At 33.7% G+C, this 22,073-nt stretch overlaps 1 protein-coding gene and 1 pseudogene across 1 annotated transcript; both read right to left on the reverse strand.

Annotated features, from left to right (window-relative positions):
* Window positions 1–1,005: 1,005 nt before the first annotated feature.
* On the reverse strand, window positions 1,006–5,086 carry LOC127868264 (uncharacterized). The gene is made up of 4 exons (XM_052409892.1): window positions 4,919–5,086; window positions 3,568–3,757; window positions 2,483–2,604; window positions 1,006–1,315 (listed from the first exon to the last, which is right to left on the reverse strand). The coding sequence occupies exons 1-4, from the start codon at window positions 4,962–4,964 to the stop codon at window positions 1,233–1,235; spliced, it is 441 nt and encodes a 146-aa protein (XP_052265852.1). The 5' UTR covers window positions 4,965–5,086; the 3' UTR covers window positions 1,006–1,232.
* A 3,281-nt stretch (window positions 5,087–8,367) lies between these two features.
* Window positions 8,368–21,796, reverse strand: LOC127870378 (dynein axonemal assembly factor 6-like; annotated as a pseudogene).
* Window positions 21,797–22,073: the final 277 nt, after the last annotated feature.

Consider the following 22,073-nt stretch of genomic DNA (forward strand, 5'->3'; position numbering starts at 1 on the left):
GGATTATGCGTCGAACCGCTTGCCATTATAGGAGCCCTAAATTCTGACCTCGAAACTTATACATTTATAATTTCTAAAAATTGGGCACTTGTTGAAAAATTGCAATCTCTTATTAAATCGAGATGAGCGCGACTTGATTCGACAACTAAACCTTCTGTACATGACACAATTATTTTAGCAGATATCGAGAATCAAAAGTGTCAAGTGTATTTGTATTTTTCTCGATAAATGTTATTCACTTATTAAATTGTGTTGAACTACTGAAATGCTATGCAAATGTCAACATTAATGTATCTAAATTTCACTATGAACCGGTACGTAGCGTTATTCTCCATATAATATAATATACTATTAAAATACTATGGCAGTTTACGCAATGTGCACTTCGGGACTTCAGCATTAACACTTGAACATGGCTTAAAGGGATCTTTTCACGGTTAGGTAAATTGACAAAATTGAAAAAAGTTGTTTCAGATTCGCAAATTTTCGTTTTAGTTATGATATTTGTGAGGAAACAGTATTACTGAACATTTACCATTGTCCAATATAGCCATTATATGTATCTTTTGACGATTTGAAAACCTAAAAATTATAAAGCGTTGCAACGCGAAACGATTGAATAATTTGGAGAGTTCTGTTGTCGTTTAAATTTACGAACTACGAAGATTGCCTTTATAATGTATAAAATACTTAAACTGTGTGTATCCGGCGGAATAGCCGAGAGGGCTTAAACGTTTATACTTCAGTCTAACTCCAGGACTCCGAGGGTCACTTGTTCGAGCCCTGGTACCGGCTACATTTTTTTCCTCTTTTTTAATTTTATTCTTGATTTTTTACTGGAGCTTTTAAGATCCAATGTTTACATTTATCAATATTAAGCATTTAATGACAAACTTCAAAATATGCCAAAATCTATGAAAAGGCTCCTTTAATTAAATAGTTACATCAGTAAAAATAAAAAGACGGTTGATTTATATTCCAAATAGCAATACTCAATCATAAAAATAATTTTAATATTTTTATTGCACAAAATTAAAAAGAGAGGATCATTCAACAACATTTACTTCATCGAGGAAATCAAATATACAAACGATACGACATATGTTGATAGATATCAAACATGTGGGCATACAAAAACAAGCTTGCTACGTTGTCAGGTGATGCCATAAAGACTACGGTCACAGTGAGGCGTTTGATTTCAATGGGTGACGCTGAGATGTGAACCTCTGTGTTTAGTATCTGGGCTGGTCGTAACCAGAGTGCATCGAATTCATCGAATTGGTTGTCTGCTGAACAATGGTTGTCCCTCCGCCCCCTGAAAACAAGCACATAATTATGCATTCGAGTATTGCAGTGAACCGCGTTTGGGGAAATCGGGTTTAAAGCATGTGCGCAAAGTGTCGTCCCAGATAAGAAGGTACAGTCCGGACGGGCTTATCAGGGACGTCACTTTTAGTCCTAGCTGGATTTTTTGCTTAGAAGAGACTTCCCTTTTGAAAACGAATGAAACCATAAAAACGCGTCGTGCCTGGTTTGTCTGTGTGGGACATGCATTAAGCCCTGTTTTCCCAGGACGAGGCGCCTAGTATGTATCGCTTGGAATTATATGTAATTATTTCCTATAATTTCTACAGTTCTCAAGATTCAGCCATTACGAAATTCTTGGAATAAAGACATTTTTCTTATATAGATTTAGTAAGATTTCTGTATTTAGACAGATATAACTGTGAAATTTGTATTTGCTTTGGAGAAATATATTGGTAAAACTTGTGTTAATAATATGTTTTTTTCAAAAAGACAAGAATTTAGTAAGTATTCACTTTAAAACAATATTTTAATGTTTGTTTATTTATTAAAAGATATTTTTAATGAATTATATCCAGATTAGTACACACAATTTAGTGTTTACGGATCAAAATATGACTTAAAGATTGATACCCAAAGATTTAAAAACAATCAAGGTTGCAAGGGATCTATGAACTAGCCTTGCTATTGTTGGAAAGACACGGTCTTAAAACTAAATTGATGCTCTGATATTAAAATTGTGAGCATTTTTAAAATGACTAAATATACAGAAGAGGCTGGATTGTGCTACGAAAACCGAGTGTTTTACTCCGGGACTTGCGTACGAGGATTCATAAAGGTTGACCATGAGGTCTTATAATATTATCTAGATAACATTTGCCAATATCGACACATCTATGAATACATTCATTGGTTAAAACAAAATTCCAAAATACCTATATATATAATATATATATAGCTTTCCGCATGAATAATTGGAATTGTGTTTTTACCAAAGAATGTATTCATAGATGTGTCGATATATATATATACCTGGGAGTTTTATCAAATGAAACTCGAGTTTGTATGTTGTTTTAAATAGCAATAAAACTCGTTATAACTTTCCACATATATAATTGTACTTTCAAAGTTCGTAATGTAAACCACTCCAGTAATTTTGACGTAACAATCTACTTACCCATATACGGACCTCCGCCCTGTACGAAGACGGTATTGGTTCGACAACAACACCTGTAGCAGCATACGCAGCACGCGATCACAATGGCCAAGCCCACCACTGCTGTTACGATTGGGGCCCAACTGTCAAACAGTGAAACAACCAGTGTTATCTATAGACGTAACTTTGTTTAGAGATGTCATCTTTGTCCCTTTAGTATTAAATGCATGGTTCATTCTTAAAACATGCGAACTTAATAATATATCTGAAAAATCCTCAACATATACTTAATACTTAACAGAACGACTACTTAAATTATAAGAAATTTCAATTAAGCGTTTTGCCATAGCGGCTGGTCACGGTAAGATAACTCTTTTGCAGGCTTTAGTACGCATACAACTGTTTTGGAATGAGTCATTGGCTTCAATACTACACTGTATGTGCAAGCCTTGGACAAATAAAAATCTTAGTTTCTACATTATTATGATAATACATTTTATCCACAATGAAGGAAAATAATACGCCCCCTTTTGAGCCAAAATAATTTATGTTCGTGCCTCTACATTTTTGGGCATACTTTTTTGACCATAGTTAAAGGCTCTAATTCTTCGAAAAGTCAATTTTATAGCGCTATTTTAAAAGATTTCGCCCCTGTTTGCGCTTATCTGGTGAACCTTCGATCATGTAAAACCTGGCAGATGAATGCCTGAGGGCAATTTACCATAACATTTGCGTTATTGTTCGTTGAAATGCGAAATGCTAAAAGTTAATTAAACGTTTCAAATACCTACACGTATACACACCATATATATCCATCAACAAAATCTGCAAGCACTCAACAAAGATTGAAGCAAGTTTTGTTATATAATCACCAAAAGGAAATTAGAAATAATCGCATTTTCTTCTTAGACATGTGACCTTAAAAATCGCACATGATTATTAAACATACTTATACATACTTCCAGACCAAACGTTCAACATAAATTACATGTACAAGAAAAAGCCATGAGTACTAGGAACAGTTATAACGCACGTTGTTCTCGTGGTACCTTCTTACATTTGCCTAGTGTAGGTATACATTACTCTATAGGACTTTTAGAACTTACATATTGTTTGTCCACCAGAGGTAGCAGAAGTCTGAACGGTACAAGTCGTCTGTCTGCAGCAGAATGTTCGAGCAGCAGAAGAGACCTGTCAGATGACTGCCACAGCAAAAGTCGCTGCAAAACTGGGCAGACTTGTAGTTGTTCAGAGCATCGTAGTAATCATCGCAGCATTCGCTGGCCAGCGTCACACCTGTCGATACTTGCTTTTATTATGTGCTGTGTATGATTGTTTGTAGTAATTATATCAGTGCCATGTATTCTCATGTGAAATCATTTGTATGTCGCTGAACGTGAAGGGTCATATAAATGTCACAACAGTCATTTATGTGGGGCTGTTTTTTACTGTGACAACGAGGCCGCAAGTTTGAACAAAATATTCAATATGTACTCGTTGTTTGGGACAAACATTAACCTACTATTGGACAAATAGTATTAATAATGCTGGTATGTGACGTCATAAAATGTCTCTGAATAAATCATGAACTTCCAATTGAAATTATGTGTTTGTAACAGAGATATGAAGCTGTTGCAAGCAAGCCATAATTCCACGAAGTAGAGAGTACTTTAGTCAGAAACACTAGCAGAATAGTCAAACTAAAATTTTAGACCTGTAATGAACTTCGTGTAATATCGCCTTCTTTCTTACATTTCCGTTACCTCGAATGGTATAAGAGTGTGTGCGTAAAACTACGATAAATTGTTTAAAATAAAAACAAAATAATTCGTCTGATGTGCACATCATAACGACAAAGGTCTATGTGGTGTAAAGGTGAGGCATACGCTTTAGAATCGAAAAGTCGCGGTTCGATTCGCGCGGGAATAAATTGTAATGGTTATGAACAAAATAACGCACTATAACGTTGAGGATTTGCAACTTGCAATGTCAGAGAATCCGTAATTATTAATTAAATTGTCTCCAATTGTGCTTTTTGATGCATAATAACATGGCAGTAAGACATATGCGAAGGAGAATAGAAAATCAAAATGTCGTACAGTTCTATACCCTTAAAGCCTGAATATGGAAATTTGCGATTCATAATTTTTTATTAATACGACTTTCACGTTCATTTCAAAAGTGCCGGTACGCTTTTTGTCTATAATGGCGCACGAGTAATTGGAAAGCTTTTGGAAAATTGAACAATGAAGGCCTTTATAAACAATCAAGTGTGGCTCAAAATAAAAGAGGATATTAATTGAATGCACTTTTTGTGTGTAATTAAATTAAGTGTACGAATTATCAAATTATCAAATGAATTTATCTATTTGATATACCACGTTCACAATAATTAATAGTTTGCCTAAAGGCTAATAAGTACACGAAAGAACGCAAGTAAATATTTCGACGACTTACCAACAATGGCCATCAAGAGAACGACAAACGTACGAAAATGGATCATCTTGTAGAAGTACAGCAACAGTTAGGAATATCCTTAATGTCCACAGTTATCTAATACAAGTGTGACCAGAATTAAAAACGACCACGTATGTCGAATGTCCGTTTAAGTACATGAATATAAAGTAATCTGAAACGTATTCATTAAAGCAGCAATCTCAGTAACCTGTTCGACCAGGTTACAATAACTTCAACTTGTTAATGCATCATAAAACGATCATATCACGTATTAATAACACCACATGGGTTACTAGGTAATATTTAAAGCATAGCTTCAATGTCGTTATTTTACCTGTATTACGCTTATTGCAAATTCTTCATTACTTCAATTATCGTATGGTTGCGGAATTCAGCCATATCGTTCGGACGCGTTGGCGGGTTAACCCATTTATGCCTAGTGGACTCTCCCATCCTTCTAAATTGGATCAATTTATTTCCAAAATTAGGGATGTCTAGTATATTTATTTCTATATTTATAATATTTCTTGCAGAAATTACTTTAAGCAAACAGCGCAGACCCAGATGAGACGCCGCATCATGCGGCGTCTTATTTGGGTCTACGTTGTTTGCCCAAGGCTTTTTTCTAGACGCTAGGCATAAATGTGTTAAATACGATCGCTTTCACGACAACACTAAAGAACAAATAGCAAACCTGCCAAAACAACAATTTGGCATTTGTCGCCTCTTGAAGGCGACAAATGCCAAATTGTTGTTTTGGCAGGTTTGCTATTTGTTCTTTAGTGTTGGCTGGTTAACCCATTTAAGCCTATTTTTTACATAATTTTGTCTTTCTGTCGTGCTTTCGTGTAGAAGAAATCAGCCACCATACTGACTAATGAGATCTGGGTAATGAAACCAAAGTCGATGCGTTATTTGTGAATGCCGTTAATGATAATACCGTTAAGCTACATGTGACCCATAGTTGGTAATTATCATACATATACGATTTTTGACAGTTTTACAAACGGTTGAACATTCGGCACCCGATGGGGAGTTGGAAAGTCGCTTTAATATTATGTTATCAACAGATATAAAACGTACCGACAGTTTTCTAAAATTGATAACAACTGACTCAAGGAAAGTTTTTGAAAATGATAATTCTGTTATCGTAATAACGAATTGATAAGTCATGTAGCTGGGATAACATGTATCAACAACGTTAACATTAAACCAAGCCTATCATTTAGGAAAGTCAAGATAACCCACGTGTTTTTAATAAACATTGTGTAATATTATAACGATAGCAGAGTCCTCCAGTAGTTTGCTTAACAGGACATAGACAGTGCTCAAAAGAATTAAAGAAACTAAAAGCAATAAGACACATGTATCTACATGTGTAAGTTACCGAAAGAGCGTTATGAAACATATAAAACTGCTCCTTGGCTGTGACAATAGTTTAACAGAATAGAAGAATTTTTAAAAGTAATATGATAAATAAATCTATATAAAGCATGTGATCCCCGGTATGCGGCCGGTTTTGGGGCAATAACTGCATCATCAAAAACTTTAAAGGGTCCTTTTCACGTTTTGGTAGATTGACAAAATTAAAAAAGTGTTTAAGATTCGCAAATTTTCGTTGTAGTTATGATATTTGTGTGATAACAGTTATACTGAACATTTACCATGCTCTAAAGTATCCATTACATGCAACCTTTGACGATTTAAAAACCTGAAAATTATAAAGGGATGCAACGCGAAACGATTGAATAATTATGAGAGTTCTATTGTCGTCGTTATATTTTGTGATACTTCGAGGATTGCTTATATAAAGTATAAATTACGTTTCGCACTTCTTGCGCACGGATGGCCGATCGAGTTGTCTAAGCGATAGACTTTTACTCCAGGGGTCAGTGGTTCAAGCCCAGTTGAGGGTTACTTTTTTCTTTCTCTTATTGTATTGTTGTTTTTTGGAGCTTTTTAGATCCACTGTTTACATTTATCATTATAAAGCATTTAATGACAAACTTCAATACATGCCAAAATCTGTGAAAAGGCTCCTTTAAATGGGTACAATACGACGTTGAATACCACACATGAAACCTTTGGAAGTTGCAGCCTAAAGTGGCCTTTTCATGTTTTGGTAAATTGACATAATTAAAAAAAAGTTTCAGATTCGCAAATTTTCGTTGTAGTTATGATATTTGTGAGCTAACAGTAATACTGAACATTTACCATTGTCTAAAATAGCCATTATAATTGTATGCATCTTTTGACGATTTAAAAACCTGAAAATAATAAAGCGTTGCAACGCGGAATGGTTAAATTTGGAAATTCTGTTGTTGTCGTTATATTTTGTGATACTTCAAGGATTGCTTATATAAACTATTAAATACATCACTCATTGCATGAGAACGGATGGCCGAGTGGTCTAAGCGATAGACTTTTACTCCAGGGTCAGTGGTTCGAGCCCAGTTGAGGGTTACTTTTTATCTTTCTTTAATTTTATTCTTGTTTTTTTTTACTGGAGCTTTTTAGATCCAATGTTTACATTTATCAATATAAAGCATTTAATGACAAACTTCAAATACATGCCAAAATCTGTGAAAAGGCCCCTTGACGATAATTTTATTATGTTTAAGTAAGTGTGCTTTATCTGTGTACGCGGCATAGGCGGCTCCAGGGGGGGAGGCGGACGCGGCGTACGCCCTCCCCCCTAAAATCGCAAAAGTAAAGTCAATTCATGTGATGTTTCACACTTAACTAGATCTAAATCACCTATTTAAACTCATTTTTCTTCTTTTTCGTACACAAAATCACTAAAATCGCGGAGCTTCCGGGGGGCTTTGCCCGCCTGGACCCCCTAGCAGGGCAAAGCCCTGCACCCACCAGGGGCCCTAGCGGCACCCTGGACTCCCATCAAATTTTTCAATATCCCGCCCCCCCCCCTAACCAGCAATCCTGGATCCGCCCCTGCGTGGAGATTGAGACCACCGGGACGTGATAGAATTTTTACCTCGGGCACATAACCTGAAATATTACACATATGAACAATGTGGTTTCAAAAAAAAAGCGCTAATAGTGTACTTAAAATATAAAAATGTAATAAAAGTATTATAATAATAAGATGAAAAGTGGGCAAAACGCTTGTAATAGTAAGTAGGATGATTAAAATTGCACATGCAAGACTTCATATGATAGGACAAAATGCCGGTACGTTTAAAATGTAACACGATTAAATGTATAATGTCTGTGGACAGACTGACGTCCAGTATGAACGTGGTATATTATATCTTTTTTACCCCCGCCCTTCAATTATACCCCGTATAAAAATGCAGCAAGCGCAAGGAAATGCATTCAAGTAACATGGACGATGATAGAAATAAAGTCGGATAGAAAAGATAAATGTGTGTAAATATACAGCAACATGTAATTAATATATATATCTATACATGAAAAGAGACAATAATTTTACTGGAATAATATTTTTTTTTAAGTGTGCTATACGTAATGAACACAATATAAGAACAAAATATATGCAATTCACATACATTGTTACATGTACTTACAAACAAATAAACAACGATATTTGAGTTATTAAAGATAGCGTCATTAACAATTATCGCTTCTAACCATTAATACTTTCAGCTTACATCAGTAGTGTTGTATTGTCTGTTCGGCTACAATTTTCGTCGTTTTTATCCGTATTTAAGTTACATCAAGGCGACCAGTTAACCCACTCGCACTTTTCTCGGGCCAGCTGGATTACCAGAACTTATTGCACATACTTTTGCCAGTGATTGACAATATTTTGTATTATATTTCGTATATTGAGATGATGTTCTTTTGCATAAGTTTTAATAAACTGTATGTTCTGTTCTATAGTACTAGAGTCAGAGGTAGAGGGAGAATGGCCATGGAAAGACGGGTGATCGAAACCGTATTTGTAGACCATCGTTTTACCAACTGAGCTAGCCGGTCCGAGATTAAAGTACAATGCAGATGCTATTGTATTTATTATATTGACAAAGCAAGGAGATTAATCACAATTTGTTCAGCCAAACAGCAAGCCAAAATTTGTTTTACAAATATATCTTGTAGAAACATACGGTCTCTGCCAAAGATGTTTAAGGGACTTGTTTACACTTAGGTAAAGATTACAAAAAAATGTATGCATTATATTCGAACAGACCAAATTACACTTCATGTTTGCTTATTGATAATCATTACCCGGTAATGGGAAAAAAATAAGGGTTAAAAACGCTTTTCATAGATAATTTAGCATAAACGTGTATAACCTTCAAAGCGTTTGAGCTTCCATTTAAATTCACAAGTCTGGATAGTGTATTTGTTAGCTTTTGCATCGAGAGGTACCGGGTTCGAACCACGGGATAGGCTTTTATCACTGCATCATTGCCATGTTGTGACATTTATTTAAAACAGTTCAATTACGGTAAGTGCAAGTTGATTTTTTTCGTGTAAAGATCGGTTTATAAAAGTCAATCCAATATCTACACGTTTTCGAATGTGACATCAATCACTTGAGGCGACCGTATTAAAATATCTTCCAATGACTGTTATAAGATCTGGCTGATTTAATGACTGAATGAGATGCACGAGTAAACATCAATATTCTCATTGTTGTTAGACTTTTGTTTAAACAATTCAATTTAGACAAATTCAAATGGATTTGTTTCATGTACATCTCCGTTTATGACAGCGAATATTATATGCACACTTTTTACAGACGGGACGTCAATGACAAGTGGAAACGGTTATTAAAAACAATAATCTTCCAATGACCGTAATAAGAAGAACTGGCTGATTTACTAAATTAACGAGATACACCAGTGAAAAACAATATTATCGTCGATAAATTCATACTTATACAATAGATACGAATTTAAATCAATTTATAAATAGTAATTTATAATTTCAATAGAAATGTTTCATGCAAAACTTCCAGCTAAGCAACCATCTAAAAAGCGGTCTACTGAAAACAATGGTCAACTGTCTACAGCAGTCACTTTGGCCATTGCCCATGGTCCTCAGGTTTGACTGTACTTTTAATTTGCTTTCTTTTAAACATTAATCGACCAAATAGGAACACAAATAGACTTAGGTAGATCCGTTGTTTGTAACCTGAAATCAAATTGCTATCAAAATAATATAATTATTATTGATAACAAAGAAGAATTCAAGCATGTCCATATATTTTTATGTCTTGCTTTGTCCACCTGATTCTCCATTGGGAGAACACGATAACTTTTAAAATATCACTTGTCTGTGCTTCAAGACCTAGCTTCATTTCCAAAACTGCTCAGAAGTTCATAAAGTCATATTCGCGGGTCATTTTCAAGGTCACACTCAATGTCTCTGACTTGCCATCCCATTGGGCTTTGCCACTTTTGCTGTCCACTGGATGAGGTAAGTGGAGGCCAAGAAAACTGGAAAATAATAACAATTATAATAATAATAAGAATAACAATAATAATAATTAAATAATTATATTAATTATAATAATGATAATAATAATAATAAACATAAAAATATAATGCTACTGCTACTACTAATACTTCCACTACTACTGCTGTTTCATAATAGCATGTTTATATTGCTTTTATTTTTCCATGAAAACTATTTAATTGCACACTGTTATCAGCTTATTTACATGGTTAAAAAACGAAAATTGAAAATACTTTTCTTTAATTATTTCATATACATAAAATAGAGAGTTTTTCTACTAAGCAATTCTTAAACTTTCATTTAAAAAAATTACAAAATTATTTTAGCAACTTACTATTTTGGTGTTCTACAATCCAAAAATTTGGTTTTCACATCTAATGTAACATCAGCAAGCTTGGTACCTGGAAGTTTGACTTTCACCTGAAATAAAACAGGCATACAGTTGTCATATAAGATTATGTTTTCTGACTGAAGTTTTATTGCTTTGGCTGTATGTTTTATATATATAAAATACCTTTTGTAAGTTAGGAATTTGGTACAATATACTGTATTTGTGACTTTTGCCCCACAAGGGTATTGACAAAGGGCCAGCAGAAGTCACACCTGCCGCCCAAATAATTTGGCAAGAAATCACCTTGTTAAATTTCTGCAGCTCCTTCCATACAATTTAAAAAGTGAAGCTCCTGTATTGTTTAAGTCTGTTGTCCTTTTGTTGGTAGATGAAATGGTCAATCATCATGGTTGCCACTAATTGATGGCAATTAACAGGAGTGTCATAAATCATAGAAAGATGGAAACAAATTATTAACTTACCTTATAAATAACAACATGCATTCGGACTGTTTTCTTTAATATAATTTCAAATAAAGAAATGATTGCAGGGTAACATACCACCATTTCTTCGCACGAAGCAGTGGATGGTGTTTTGTTGCCCATCTGTAGAAACATATCTTCTGAAGTAACAGCCTGCTTGTAGACAATGTCATACCTTAACAAGAGTTACATATATATCTTTAATTTAACTGACATTTGCATGATTAAATCCAATTTACCAGATGTATGTCTTAAAATAAAATAATTAATTCAGTTGAACATTGTTAATCTATAGTCCTTGTTATTTATAAGTATTTATTTGGTCATCATTTATTTTCTTCTCAGTTTAACTCATAATTTTATATTAAATTTGAATTTGACTATTTTAAAATATTGCGATTTCCGATCCATTAATACTGCCTGTATCTAAAGCGTTTATACGTATATTAATAAACTTATATAAATTGATATCTGGTTATTAATAATCAGTAAGTTCAAAATATACTTTTGCACGTTTTGTTACTAGCTTGGCAAGGCAAAGATCTAACAAGAGCACCGCCTTGCGGGTGCAGACCACTCATCTATTTTTCATTTTATAGGTGAAGGGACCTATCTCAATACTTCAATCAAAAAAGATGGAGGGGTGGGGTGGAGAGGGTGTATAGTGTGGGGGTGTGGTCATTTATAACATTATCTTCCAAAAATAAGAAATAAAAATGCAAAAAAAAAAAAAAAATTTTTTTTTGGTGGGGGGGGGGGATTCTTGGGTGGAATAGTAAGAAGTATTTCAAAAATAAAATAATAAATATAAATATTTTTTTTGTAACCATGTTTAAAAAAAAATTTTTTTTTTTTTTTTTTTTTTTTTTGGGGGGGGGGTATAGTGTGAGTGTGTTGTCATTATTAAGATGATTTATAAGATGATCTTTCAAAAATAAAAAATAAAAAAATTACTTTTTTTGGGGGGGGGGGATTCGCGAGGGGGGGGGGGGGGCATGGGGGATGGTTTGGGTGGAGTCTATTGTGATAAGTCAGGTAAGAGTTGTTTTGTCACAGATTGTTAATTTTATCACATTGTTGGCAAAATTTTATATTTTTAGAAGTAAGTGCCAGAACAATATACCCAATATTAATCATTTTATAACATTTCTTCAGAATAGGCTCAAAATTGAGGAGATAATTGCTTTCAATAAAAATCAAATAGAAACTTTTAGAACAATTTGGAATAGTTTTTTAAGATAATTCATTTAAAATTGTTGTTTTGTCAAAGTATCAATCAAATCTTATCATAAATAACAAAGTCATGGCAATTTTGGCAAAATTTAATTATTTGACCTTGAGAGTCAATGTCATTTAAAGGTCAAGGTAAAATTCAACTTGCCAGGTACAGTACCTTCATGATAGTGTGAAAGTATTTGACGTTTGAAAGCAATAGCCTTGATACTTTAGAAGAAAAGTGGATGTAAACACTGAATTTAACCATATATTCAAAGTTACTAAGTCAAAAAAGGGCCATAATTCTGTCAAAATGACAACCAGAGTTATGCAACTTGTCCTGTACAGTCACCTTATGATAGTTTGCGAGTGTTCCAAGTCTGAAAGCAATAGCCATGATACTTTAGGAGTAAAGTGGACCAAAACACAAAACTTAACGACATTTTCAATTTTCTAAATATAAAGGGGCCATAATTCTGTCAAAATGCCAGTCAGAGTTACATAACTTTGCCTGCACAGTCCCCTTATGATAGTTTGTAAGTGTCCAAGTATGAAAGCTATAGCTTTGATACTTTAGGAATAAAGTGGACCTAAACACAAAACTTAACCAAATTTTCAATTTTCTAAGTATAAAAAGGGCACATAATTCTGTCAAAATGCATGCCAGAGTTATCTAACTTTGCCTGCCCAGTCCCCTCATGATAGTAAGTAAGTGTACTAAGTTTGAATGCAATAGCTTTGATACTTTATGAGAAAAGTGGACCTAAACACAAAACTTAACCGGACGCCAACGCAGACGCTGACGCCAAGGTGATGACAATAGCTCATAATTAAAAAAAAAACTAAAAACACATTCTTGATAGATCTTTGGGCAAGGAATTATGCTAACCAGCATGCACAAAAATTATTGACCAATTTTTTTGTTAAGTTTACACAAAAAAGTTGAACTTTTACAATTAAAGCATTACATCAACCTAAATATTTCCCCATTTTTTCAAACAACAAAGTTCTCAATTTATGGGCCACTTACAAACACAAGTACAAGCATGTGGTTGTTAGTTTGGCTCAATCTTACAACAACTTACTCAGGCTGAGGACGAGGGTCATATATGGACTCAAACTCTGCTCCTTCTTGCACCTCTTCGGCATCCCATATGTCGTTTGTGTCCTTCTAAGCTGAAATGCATAAAAAGAATGGACTACTGTAGAGATTATCTTTTTGTACATAATATCTAACTGCATGCATTTTTTTCCGATGAATTACAGATTTTTAACATTCATTACATTGTTAAAACAGAACAAGCGTTCCCTTAAATCAGACATTCCTACCAAAATTCATTCTTTTGTAAAAGATGCATAAAATTGAAATTGAATGTTTTTACTTTAACTTTTTCTTTTCTTTCTCTGTTTTTGTTGTTGTTTATTTGAAGAGTTTGTGTTGATTAGTGCTTAATTATTTGTTGACAATAAGCTGTATATTCTTAAGTCACATATAAACTATCTGTTCTGTTCTGTTGTCAAGTTATGACATAGACATAGTAATATAGGCCAACGGCCCAAAATACAGCATTTACAAAATATATCAGGCAGAGTGATACATAATCATATAATCATACATTTTAGAACATTTAAGCAAAAAAGAAAAAAGTTTCTGAAATGATACACATGATTAAAATGTTAGATAGAGCATTACAAAAATATATTCAAGTATGTATGTTTAAAATTTCTTTTCTTCTCACAAGCGACTTATGCAAAAACTTAGCAATCCTTATTATATTATGTTCATCTTTTAAGCATAAGATAGCATAAAACATTTGATGAGATCGGTTTCTTAACCAGTCAGGTTTGAAGAATGTTTGCCTAAATGTTTCGTATTCATTACATTAAAAAAAGAAATGATATTCATCTTCAACTACGCTTATATTATTTTTTACACATAATGGACAAAATCTTAAATGTCTATCTATTGATAAATGTCGACCTTTCTCAATCTTGAGATCATGCGCTGAGCAAGGAAAACTTGACAAAGTTTTCCTTAAAACAAAAGACATATATTCAGATATGGTTCGCAGTACAAATCAGTTTGAAAAAATCTATAATGCAATGCTTAAGGAGAATTGTCAATTTTTGATTTCCATACTTGAAGATAACAATCTTGTAATTGTGTTTTGAACAGATGTATAAAATTGTCTTCATGCCCAACACCTTGAGCAAACCAAACATAACCAAATCCATAACTAAATAGTAATTCTCTGATATGACTAGCCCATGTCCTTCTACCTGCATCATCTAAATCTTTTAACATTTTATAACACTGGTTCTGGTATCTATGATTTTCCATACGGGTGATTTTCAACCAGAACTTGCTGCAATTTGACATATATGTTATACATAAAGGAAGTCTACCACATTCTCCTAAAGCTAAGATATCAGGTGTGTTTTGCGGTAAATTACAATATTGTTTACAAAATTGTTTTTGTACTTTTTCAATTTTATCTACATATGAATAGCCCCATATCTCGGACCCGTAACAAACTATAGGTTTAATCATGGCATCAAAAACTTTACAGAACTTAAATGACCAAATTTACATTGATATCTAAATATACAAGTAATTGATTTTATACTTTGCAATGCTAACATTTCTTGAGTTTTTGACCAAAGAAGTTTTGGCGTTAAATAAACACCAAGATATTTATAAGATGATACAATATCAATGTTTTCTCCACAATATGTCCATTTTTCAATTTGTTTAACAACACTGCCATTTCTAAATACGATGATTTTTACTTTATCACAAGACAAGTGTACCCCTTATTTTTGTCAATTTAAAATCACAATATTCATAAATTCTATGACAAGCAATTCTGTAATTACATTTATGTCATAAAGTAACTTTCTTCTAATGAAGATGTGCCAAAACTTTAAACTGTTTACCACTATGATACATATTTTGAGGCATTTGTAGTCCCTAAGAAAGTTAAATTTAATTAAATACCTTTCTTACTAAATTCAAGTTTTATAGGATTCATTTCCAACCCTTAGATATTGATGAGCAGTAAACAGCATAACACCTTAACAGACTGCGATTGACTCCCAGGCTGGTCTGGTTTTATGCTGTTTGCACACAGCCATTTTCACTTTGCCTCTGAGTGGGAAAGGGATAAACCCCATGGGAAGCAAAAAGGATGTTTGCTTGGGTTGTCCATTAGAATGTTTTGACAGATTTTAAATGACAGAAGACAGAGTAAATAATAACAGTTTATTGTATAACTCAGTTCTTTTCCAATTATGTTATTGGAGTTAAGTTATTTATACTTCAACTTGAAGAAAAATGTGTAAGATTGATACTAAACAAGAGATGTGTTTGTCAGAAACACAATGCCCCTTACTGCGCTGCTTTGAAGCCATATATTTGACCTTTGACCTTGAAGGATGACCTTGATCTTAACCTTTCACCACTCAAAATGTCCAACTCCACGAGATACACATGCATGCCAAATATTAAGTTGCTATCTTCAATATTGCAAAAGTTATGTAAAAGTTTTCGGACGGACAGACTGACTGACTAACTAACTGACTAACTGACTAACTGACTGACTGACTGACTGACTGACTGACTGACTGACTGACTGACTGACTGACGAACAGACAGACAGACAGACGGACTGACGGACAGTTCGATACTATAAGACGTCCTTCGGGGGGCATAAAAACATTGTTTGTTCTCACTTTTTACCACACTGTTAGTCCAATGATGCAGGTTGAGTGAGTGTTTTGGTGTTCATACTGTTGTGAGTTGCAAAGGGAGGGATAAGTTCACTTGACTCAAATTCAATGGTTCTCTCATGTTTATGTTTCTTAATGTCTTTCATTTAAACCATTTAGTCATATACTACTTCAGAAGAAGCTATATTTTGAATGCACACCTGTATTGTTTTGACCCGATGAATTGTTCTTTTTAGCAGGCCCGATACTTCCAGGTGTCAGCTGTGCTATAGATGAAACGGGCTGCATAACAATAAAAGACATGTTTATAAACAATACAATGCACTCATTTAGTGGCTAACTATTTAATTGATCTATTTCAGAAAAAGGACTGAGATTTTACATGGATATTTAGGTAAAATAATGAGGAAAGTACAGATTTTGTTGGCTAAAATTACAATAAAATCTAATGTATTTGAATTGAAGGTTACCTAAAATTAATGTATATTTTTGTATTGTGTCACTATGCTGAAATATATCCATAATACCATGGAACACAACGCAAATATTAATTATATTTGTGTTCCCACTATGTTACATATCATCATGCAATAATCACACTATATTTAATACTGAATTCAGGGGAATTATGTACGAGTTTACAGAGCTGGAACTTTTTGTAATACTTACACATAATTTCCTGTCAAACAATAAGCTGGACAATAGGCCTAAATCAACGGTTTATATTTTCCCAATAATGACTTGCTCAAAGTAAGCTTACCAGTAATTTGGATCAAAATTGTCTTAATTTGAACATAAATTGACAAAGTAAAATGCATTTTGGCACATGTCCCAGCTATTTTCATCAAAGCAATGTTAAAGGTTACATAATTTACTATTTATTAAAAAGATGTGATACAATTTTTATAATATTATAAAAGTAAATTATACACATGTAATCATGCTTTTCAACAAAAATATTTTGTGTTAATATTCCCAATATGAAGGGGCCTGCAAGTTTACCCCAAGTGAAAGAACCCTGACAAAGGTCACATAGTTCAGTTATTATTCATTTATTACCTTGTCTTCATCACTATCTGATTCCTCATCTGGAGGTCTCATCATATCCCATAATGAAGAAAGCATTGATGGTGCCATCATCCCATCCATTGTCTTCTGTTGTACGATTGTATTGTCTGAAATATATATAAAAAAAAACTTTCAATATAAAGCATGATGGGAAAAAATAGTGTACTTGGAATAATTGTTTAATGAAGCTCTGCAGTCCTTTACAGAATATATCATGGACAATGGGGGTTATTAGTCCAAAAATTGTAGCTTGACTCCGACATTTTATGACACTAAAAAATGACTTATCTATAGCAATATGACTGTTCAGATAATCAGATAGACCAGTATTGATCTGTGAATTAACCCATTTGTTCCTAAATGGGACTTGCCCAATATGCGTCAAGAGTAGCTCCAGACACTGACAAGCCTGTGTCCGCTATAAAAAATCACAAAGATGGGTCAGCAACAGATGCAGTCAAGAAAGGGGGGGGGGGGTAGAATGTATGATGTATCTCCACCACCCAAACAGACAGTGGCAGGCAGAGGCAATACAAACAGGCCTCCACTTCACAAACTACAGAACTCAGGTAGAAGCCTTGATCTATGATGCAAAGATAACCAGCAGCAAAGAATAAAGAACAATACCCTGAGATAGCCCTCCTAACAGATGCTTTGTCAGTCCTGAAAACAGCAGTAGTGAGTATACTGATATTATTAGGCAAACAATGCTGAGAGTAAAAAAAGACCAAAAGGAGAACATAGTCAGTCTAGAAGAATAAACACCATCATTAAGAGCCTGTTAAAAAATTAACATTTAATGGACACAAACAGGACAGCTACCATCATCCGTTACAACTAAAACAGATGATTATCATCTGAATACAAACTGGGCACAATAAACTAAACAATGACATGCACATAAGATTCCACCTTATTCAGTCTTCTAGGAGTGGAGATTCTGCAAGGAATGCAAGGACCATAACCCCCTGTGAGAAAATGTATGGTTGGAACTTGTGAGTTTGCAGAAGAAGCTGTAAGGACAGGTGTAGGTCCTACAGAAGAAAACCAATTTCATCCTTGCCTCCAGACTCAAAGACAATCAAGAAGAAGATAGAGATTTTCCGTTTCTAATTATTTAAAGTACAGTCAAGTTACCATTACCGGATCATTACCCATAGCGGATCACTTTGATGTTCAAGACTGCCTATCGCGATAAATAGTTGACATTTTATGAGGATATTTTGCACACAGCATCTTCAAGGCCTGTTCTTTAAAACGCATTGATTGAGTCGTAATCGGAGCTACTCTTTGTCAAACATTTCAGTATTTTTGCTGACATGTATTTACGACTGTGTTTTCTTCTGTCTCGCTTCCAAATCGAGGTTGAACATTTTTCGCAGCCACATGCTATAACTCTATTGGAAAGTAAGAAGTTTACGCATTAATTTAAAGGCCATTTAGCAGTCTTTTTGCCTGCAAAAGTCCATTTCAGTTTTGATTCGAGTTTAACATTTTGCAACACCTTAAATGAAATGAAGAATTAGGGAAATAACGGATCAAGCGTGATAATATGCGTATTGATAATATATTATTAAAATATATGCAAATCTTGTTGGTTCTTACAATAAATGATCTCAATCTTAATGTTTTATTTATGTTCCATGTTCAATATTGATGATAAAATATGATTCAAACAACTTACATGGTTTATAAGATGCCCTAATCTTTTCAATCTTTTTAGGAATTGTCAACAGATAATTCACACAAGAACACCATGCGTAAAGTGTAGATACAAGATCACATATAGGCATACATGCCAGAATTTTTTAGGTCCAAAGCGGGACATTACATAAATATTGTCGGGACATTTGACCAAAAAGCAGGACACCTAAAATGATCTATCATTCCACCTTTACTGTATTCAGTATTGTACTGTTTTGTAAACCGTTTCAAACAAAGACAAAAACAAACACATTTTCAACATTTATTTCATTACAATACAACTATCGATAGCAATAAGCGACCACTATCTTGAAAACCACCATGGTGTGAATGCCTGATAAAATCAATAATTAGCCGATAAATCGCTGATTAGGTGTCATAAACAACACTGGTACACACGAGAAGTAGAACCGGATTGTTAATCGGGGGCAATAAAGGGATTAGCGGTGGTAAGTGTTAGCGAAACAGAGCTTGAATAGCGAATTTTATTGGGAACCTATAGACCTTACATCGTTTTTTACGAATGTCGGGACAAATCGTCTCATATCGGGACGCCGGGACAAAGGGCCCAAAAGCGGGACTGTCCCGCCGAGATCAGGACGTCTGGCATGTATGCATATAGGAAACAATTAATAACAAAAAAATGAATATAATTTATAACTGGAAATGTAACTTGGTCATTGTAAACAACACAGTTCGTGTTTCGACAGTTCAAATAGTGTGTTATGCCACCCTGAGTGTTTTTGATCACGTGATCCGTTATGGCTACAACTGTTCCCTTAATGCATGAATTCTGCGGCATAAAAAAGGTATCACAAATACATTTTGCCTGCGTTTAAAAATAAGACTATGTGCTGAATCAGTAAGCAAAGGTAATGTTTAATCAAACTGGTGTAAAAGAAGTCTCAAAAAATGTATTGCATTTCACCAGAACATCTTTATTATGCTACTGATACGGTAATGGTAACTTGACTGTATAGATCTCCTTTTATTGGTCATTTTTAAATGAGGTATGAGTTGTGACTGATATTTGTTAACAATTTACTTATCTTCTTATTATTACAATTTATTTAATAATTTATATAAGTTGTTGATAAAGATGTAATTTTGGAATTATTCATATGACATTCGATTTATTAACATGGATGATTCTTCTTCTTTGTTGTGTTTCAATTAATTATTCATGGATATTGTTCATTTTTAATGACAGTGATTTTTTTAGCCAGAAATTACAGCCGATATTCGGCAGCTTCCCAATTGCAAAAATTGACGTTTTTTCCCCAAAATTTGATTAAAATTTCCCAAAAAAAGACAAAATTTTCCCAATAAAGCCAATAAGATTACAATGTAATTTAGCAATAATTTCGAACGAGTGCCGATCGAGTTGCCGAGTCATCGCCGAGCAACAACTGACGTATTTTTAGCGAATTTAGCCGAATACGATTTTACGTTGCTATCCACATCTCTCTAAATATTGCGGAGGATACCGACGATAGTCAATGTATCCCGATTGTAAACGCCTGTTTTTACACACGCCCAAGATGGCTGCAAGCAGACGAGAAATTTGCGATGAGCGGCGAAAATGATAAATAACATTCAAATTAACAACGGATATCATATGGTCATTACGGAATAATTTAATGCGTGTGTCAATTAACGCAAAATACAACGTTTGAGATAAAAACAACAAATATTTATTACAAATCTTCACAGTGAATGTGCATCACGGAAATCAGTGTTGGGAAATTGGAGTTAGTCTACCGTTACTCACAAAGTTAATGCATTTAAGATGAGTATCGTTCGAAAATGGAAAGAGACAAACATGATATGATTTATATGTTAGTGGATCTGTGTAAAATCAGATTCATATGCATATTCTGCTTTATAATGTTTGTCACGCTTTACAGTTTACTGAAATAGCATTGAAGTGCAAGATGTTGAAAGGTAAAGAAATGAAATAAATTATTTTAACTCCATTTAATACTTCATTGACATAGCAAGACCACTAAAGCGTTTTTTTTTATAAATATTTGTTAATGTTTTCACCATATGATATTTAATTTAAAATAATACTGAATTAAATTCTTACTGTTAAAGAGGTTATGATTAAATGGTATATTTAAGAATCTATATAGATAATAGATTATTGCAAGTTCAATATGAATGTGGAAGGATATTAACTTAACATTGGCTTCATTGTAAGAACACATTAAATTAGCACTTTATAATATAAAAATGCTGTCAAACATGCTTTAATAATTTTAATTCTGTTCTTATAATCATATCTGTTCTTATAATCATATTGATAATGTTTCCCAATTTCATGGTTTATCGCGCTATTTTTCCCAATTTCATGGCTTATCGCGCTAATTTTCCCAATCCAAAAGGCACAGGCTGTAAGAAAAAAAATCCAAAAAAATCACTGAATGACAGCTATATCAAAGAAAATGTCTGTGAAATTCTTGTGATTATTAAGATTTGACTATTACAACTTTATACAATTATTAAAAAGGTCACAACCTTATCTTTCTGCAAGCTGAATAAAGCCTTAAAGGATTTAGTCAATATAAATTGCCGCTTAGAGTCTTTTGATGATTTTAGCTTTGTCAGACTCTTGGCATTTATTCTTAACGCGAATTATTTCAGCTATAAAGGATTATTCATGAAAACATACCCCACCCACCCAAAGTACATTGTTGTCAATGTAAACAATCGTGTTTGCCGGATCATGAATAAAAAGCACACAACTTAGAATAATAAAATTTAAAGAATACAATCAAATATAAAGATTTAACATTGAGAAACCGATTGAACTTACACTTTTCCTATATAAAAACACAACAATGAGGGATCTGTCAAAACAAGTTTTAGTTTGTGCACAGTTATCTCCCCTGATCATTCAATTCATTCACAACGGTCTAGAAAAATGAGGGGAAAACTCCAGTCTCACTGTTTTCACTCTTCAGAAAATACATATTTATCTTATACAAGAGCTTACAAGAAACAATAAACAAAGTTTGTTTCTTCTTCAATAAAGGTTAAATCATAACGCTTGTCCATGTGCCATGGAAGATCAGATAGCAACGATATATACAACTATACACTTACCCTCCTCCAGCACATCTAAGACGAATACCTCATCCCTCTACTGCGTTTCAGACAACAGGAATCTTCGTTTCAT

The sequence above is a fragment of the Dreissena polymorpha genome, chromosome 2 (genome assembly GCF_020536995.1).
Source record: "Dreissena polymorpha isolate Duluth1 chromosome 2, UMN_Dpol_1.0, whole genome shotgun sequence".
Taxonomy (NCBI): Eukaryota; Metazoa; Mollusca; class Bivalvia; order Myida; family Dreissenidae; genus Dreissena; species Dreissena polymorpha.

Coding starts and splice junctions, on each gene's coding strand:
- LOC127868264 (XM_052409892.1), bottom strand. CDS start 4,964: ATGATCCATTTTCGTACGTTTGTCGTTCTCTTGATGGCCATTGTTG. Junction 3,758..4,918: donor TCTCTTGATGGCCATTGTTG/GTAAGTCGTCGA, acceptor AAGTATCGACAG/GTGTGACGCTGGCCAGCGAA. Junction 1,316..2,482: donor GGGCGGAGGTCCGTATATGG/GTAAGTAGATTG, acceptor GCTTGTTTTCAG/GGGGCGGAGGGACAACCATT.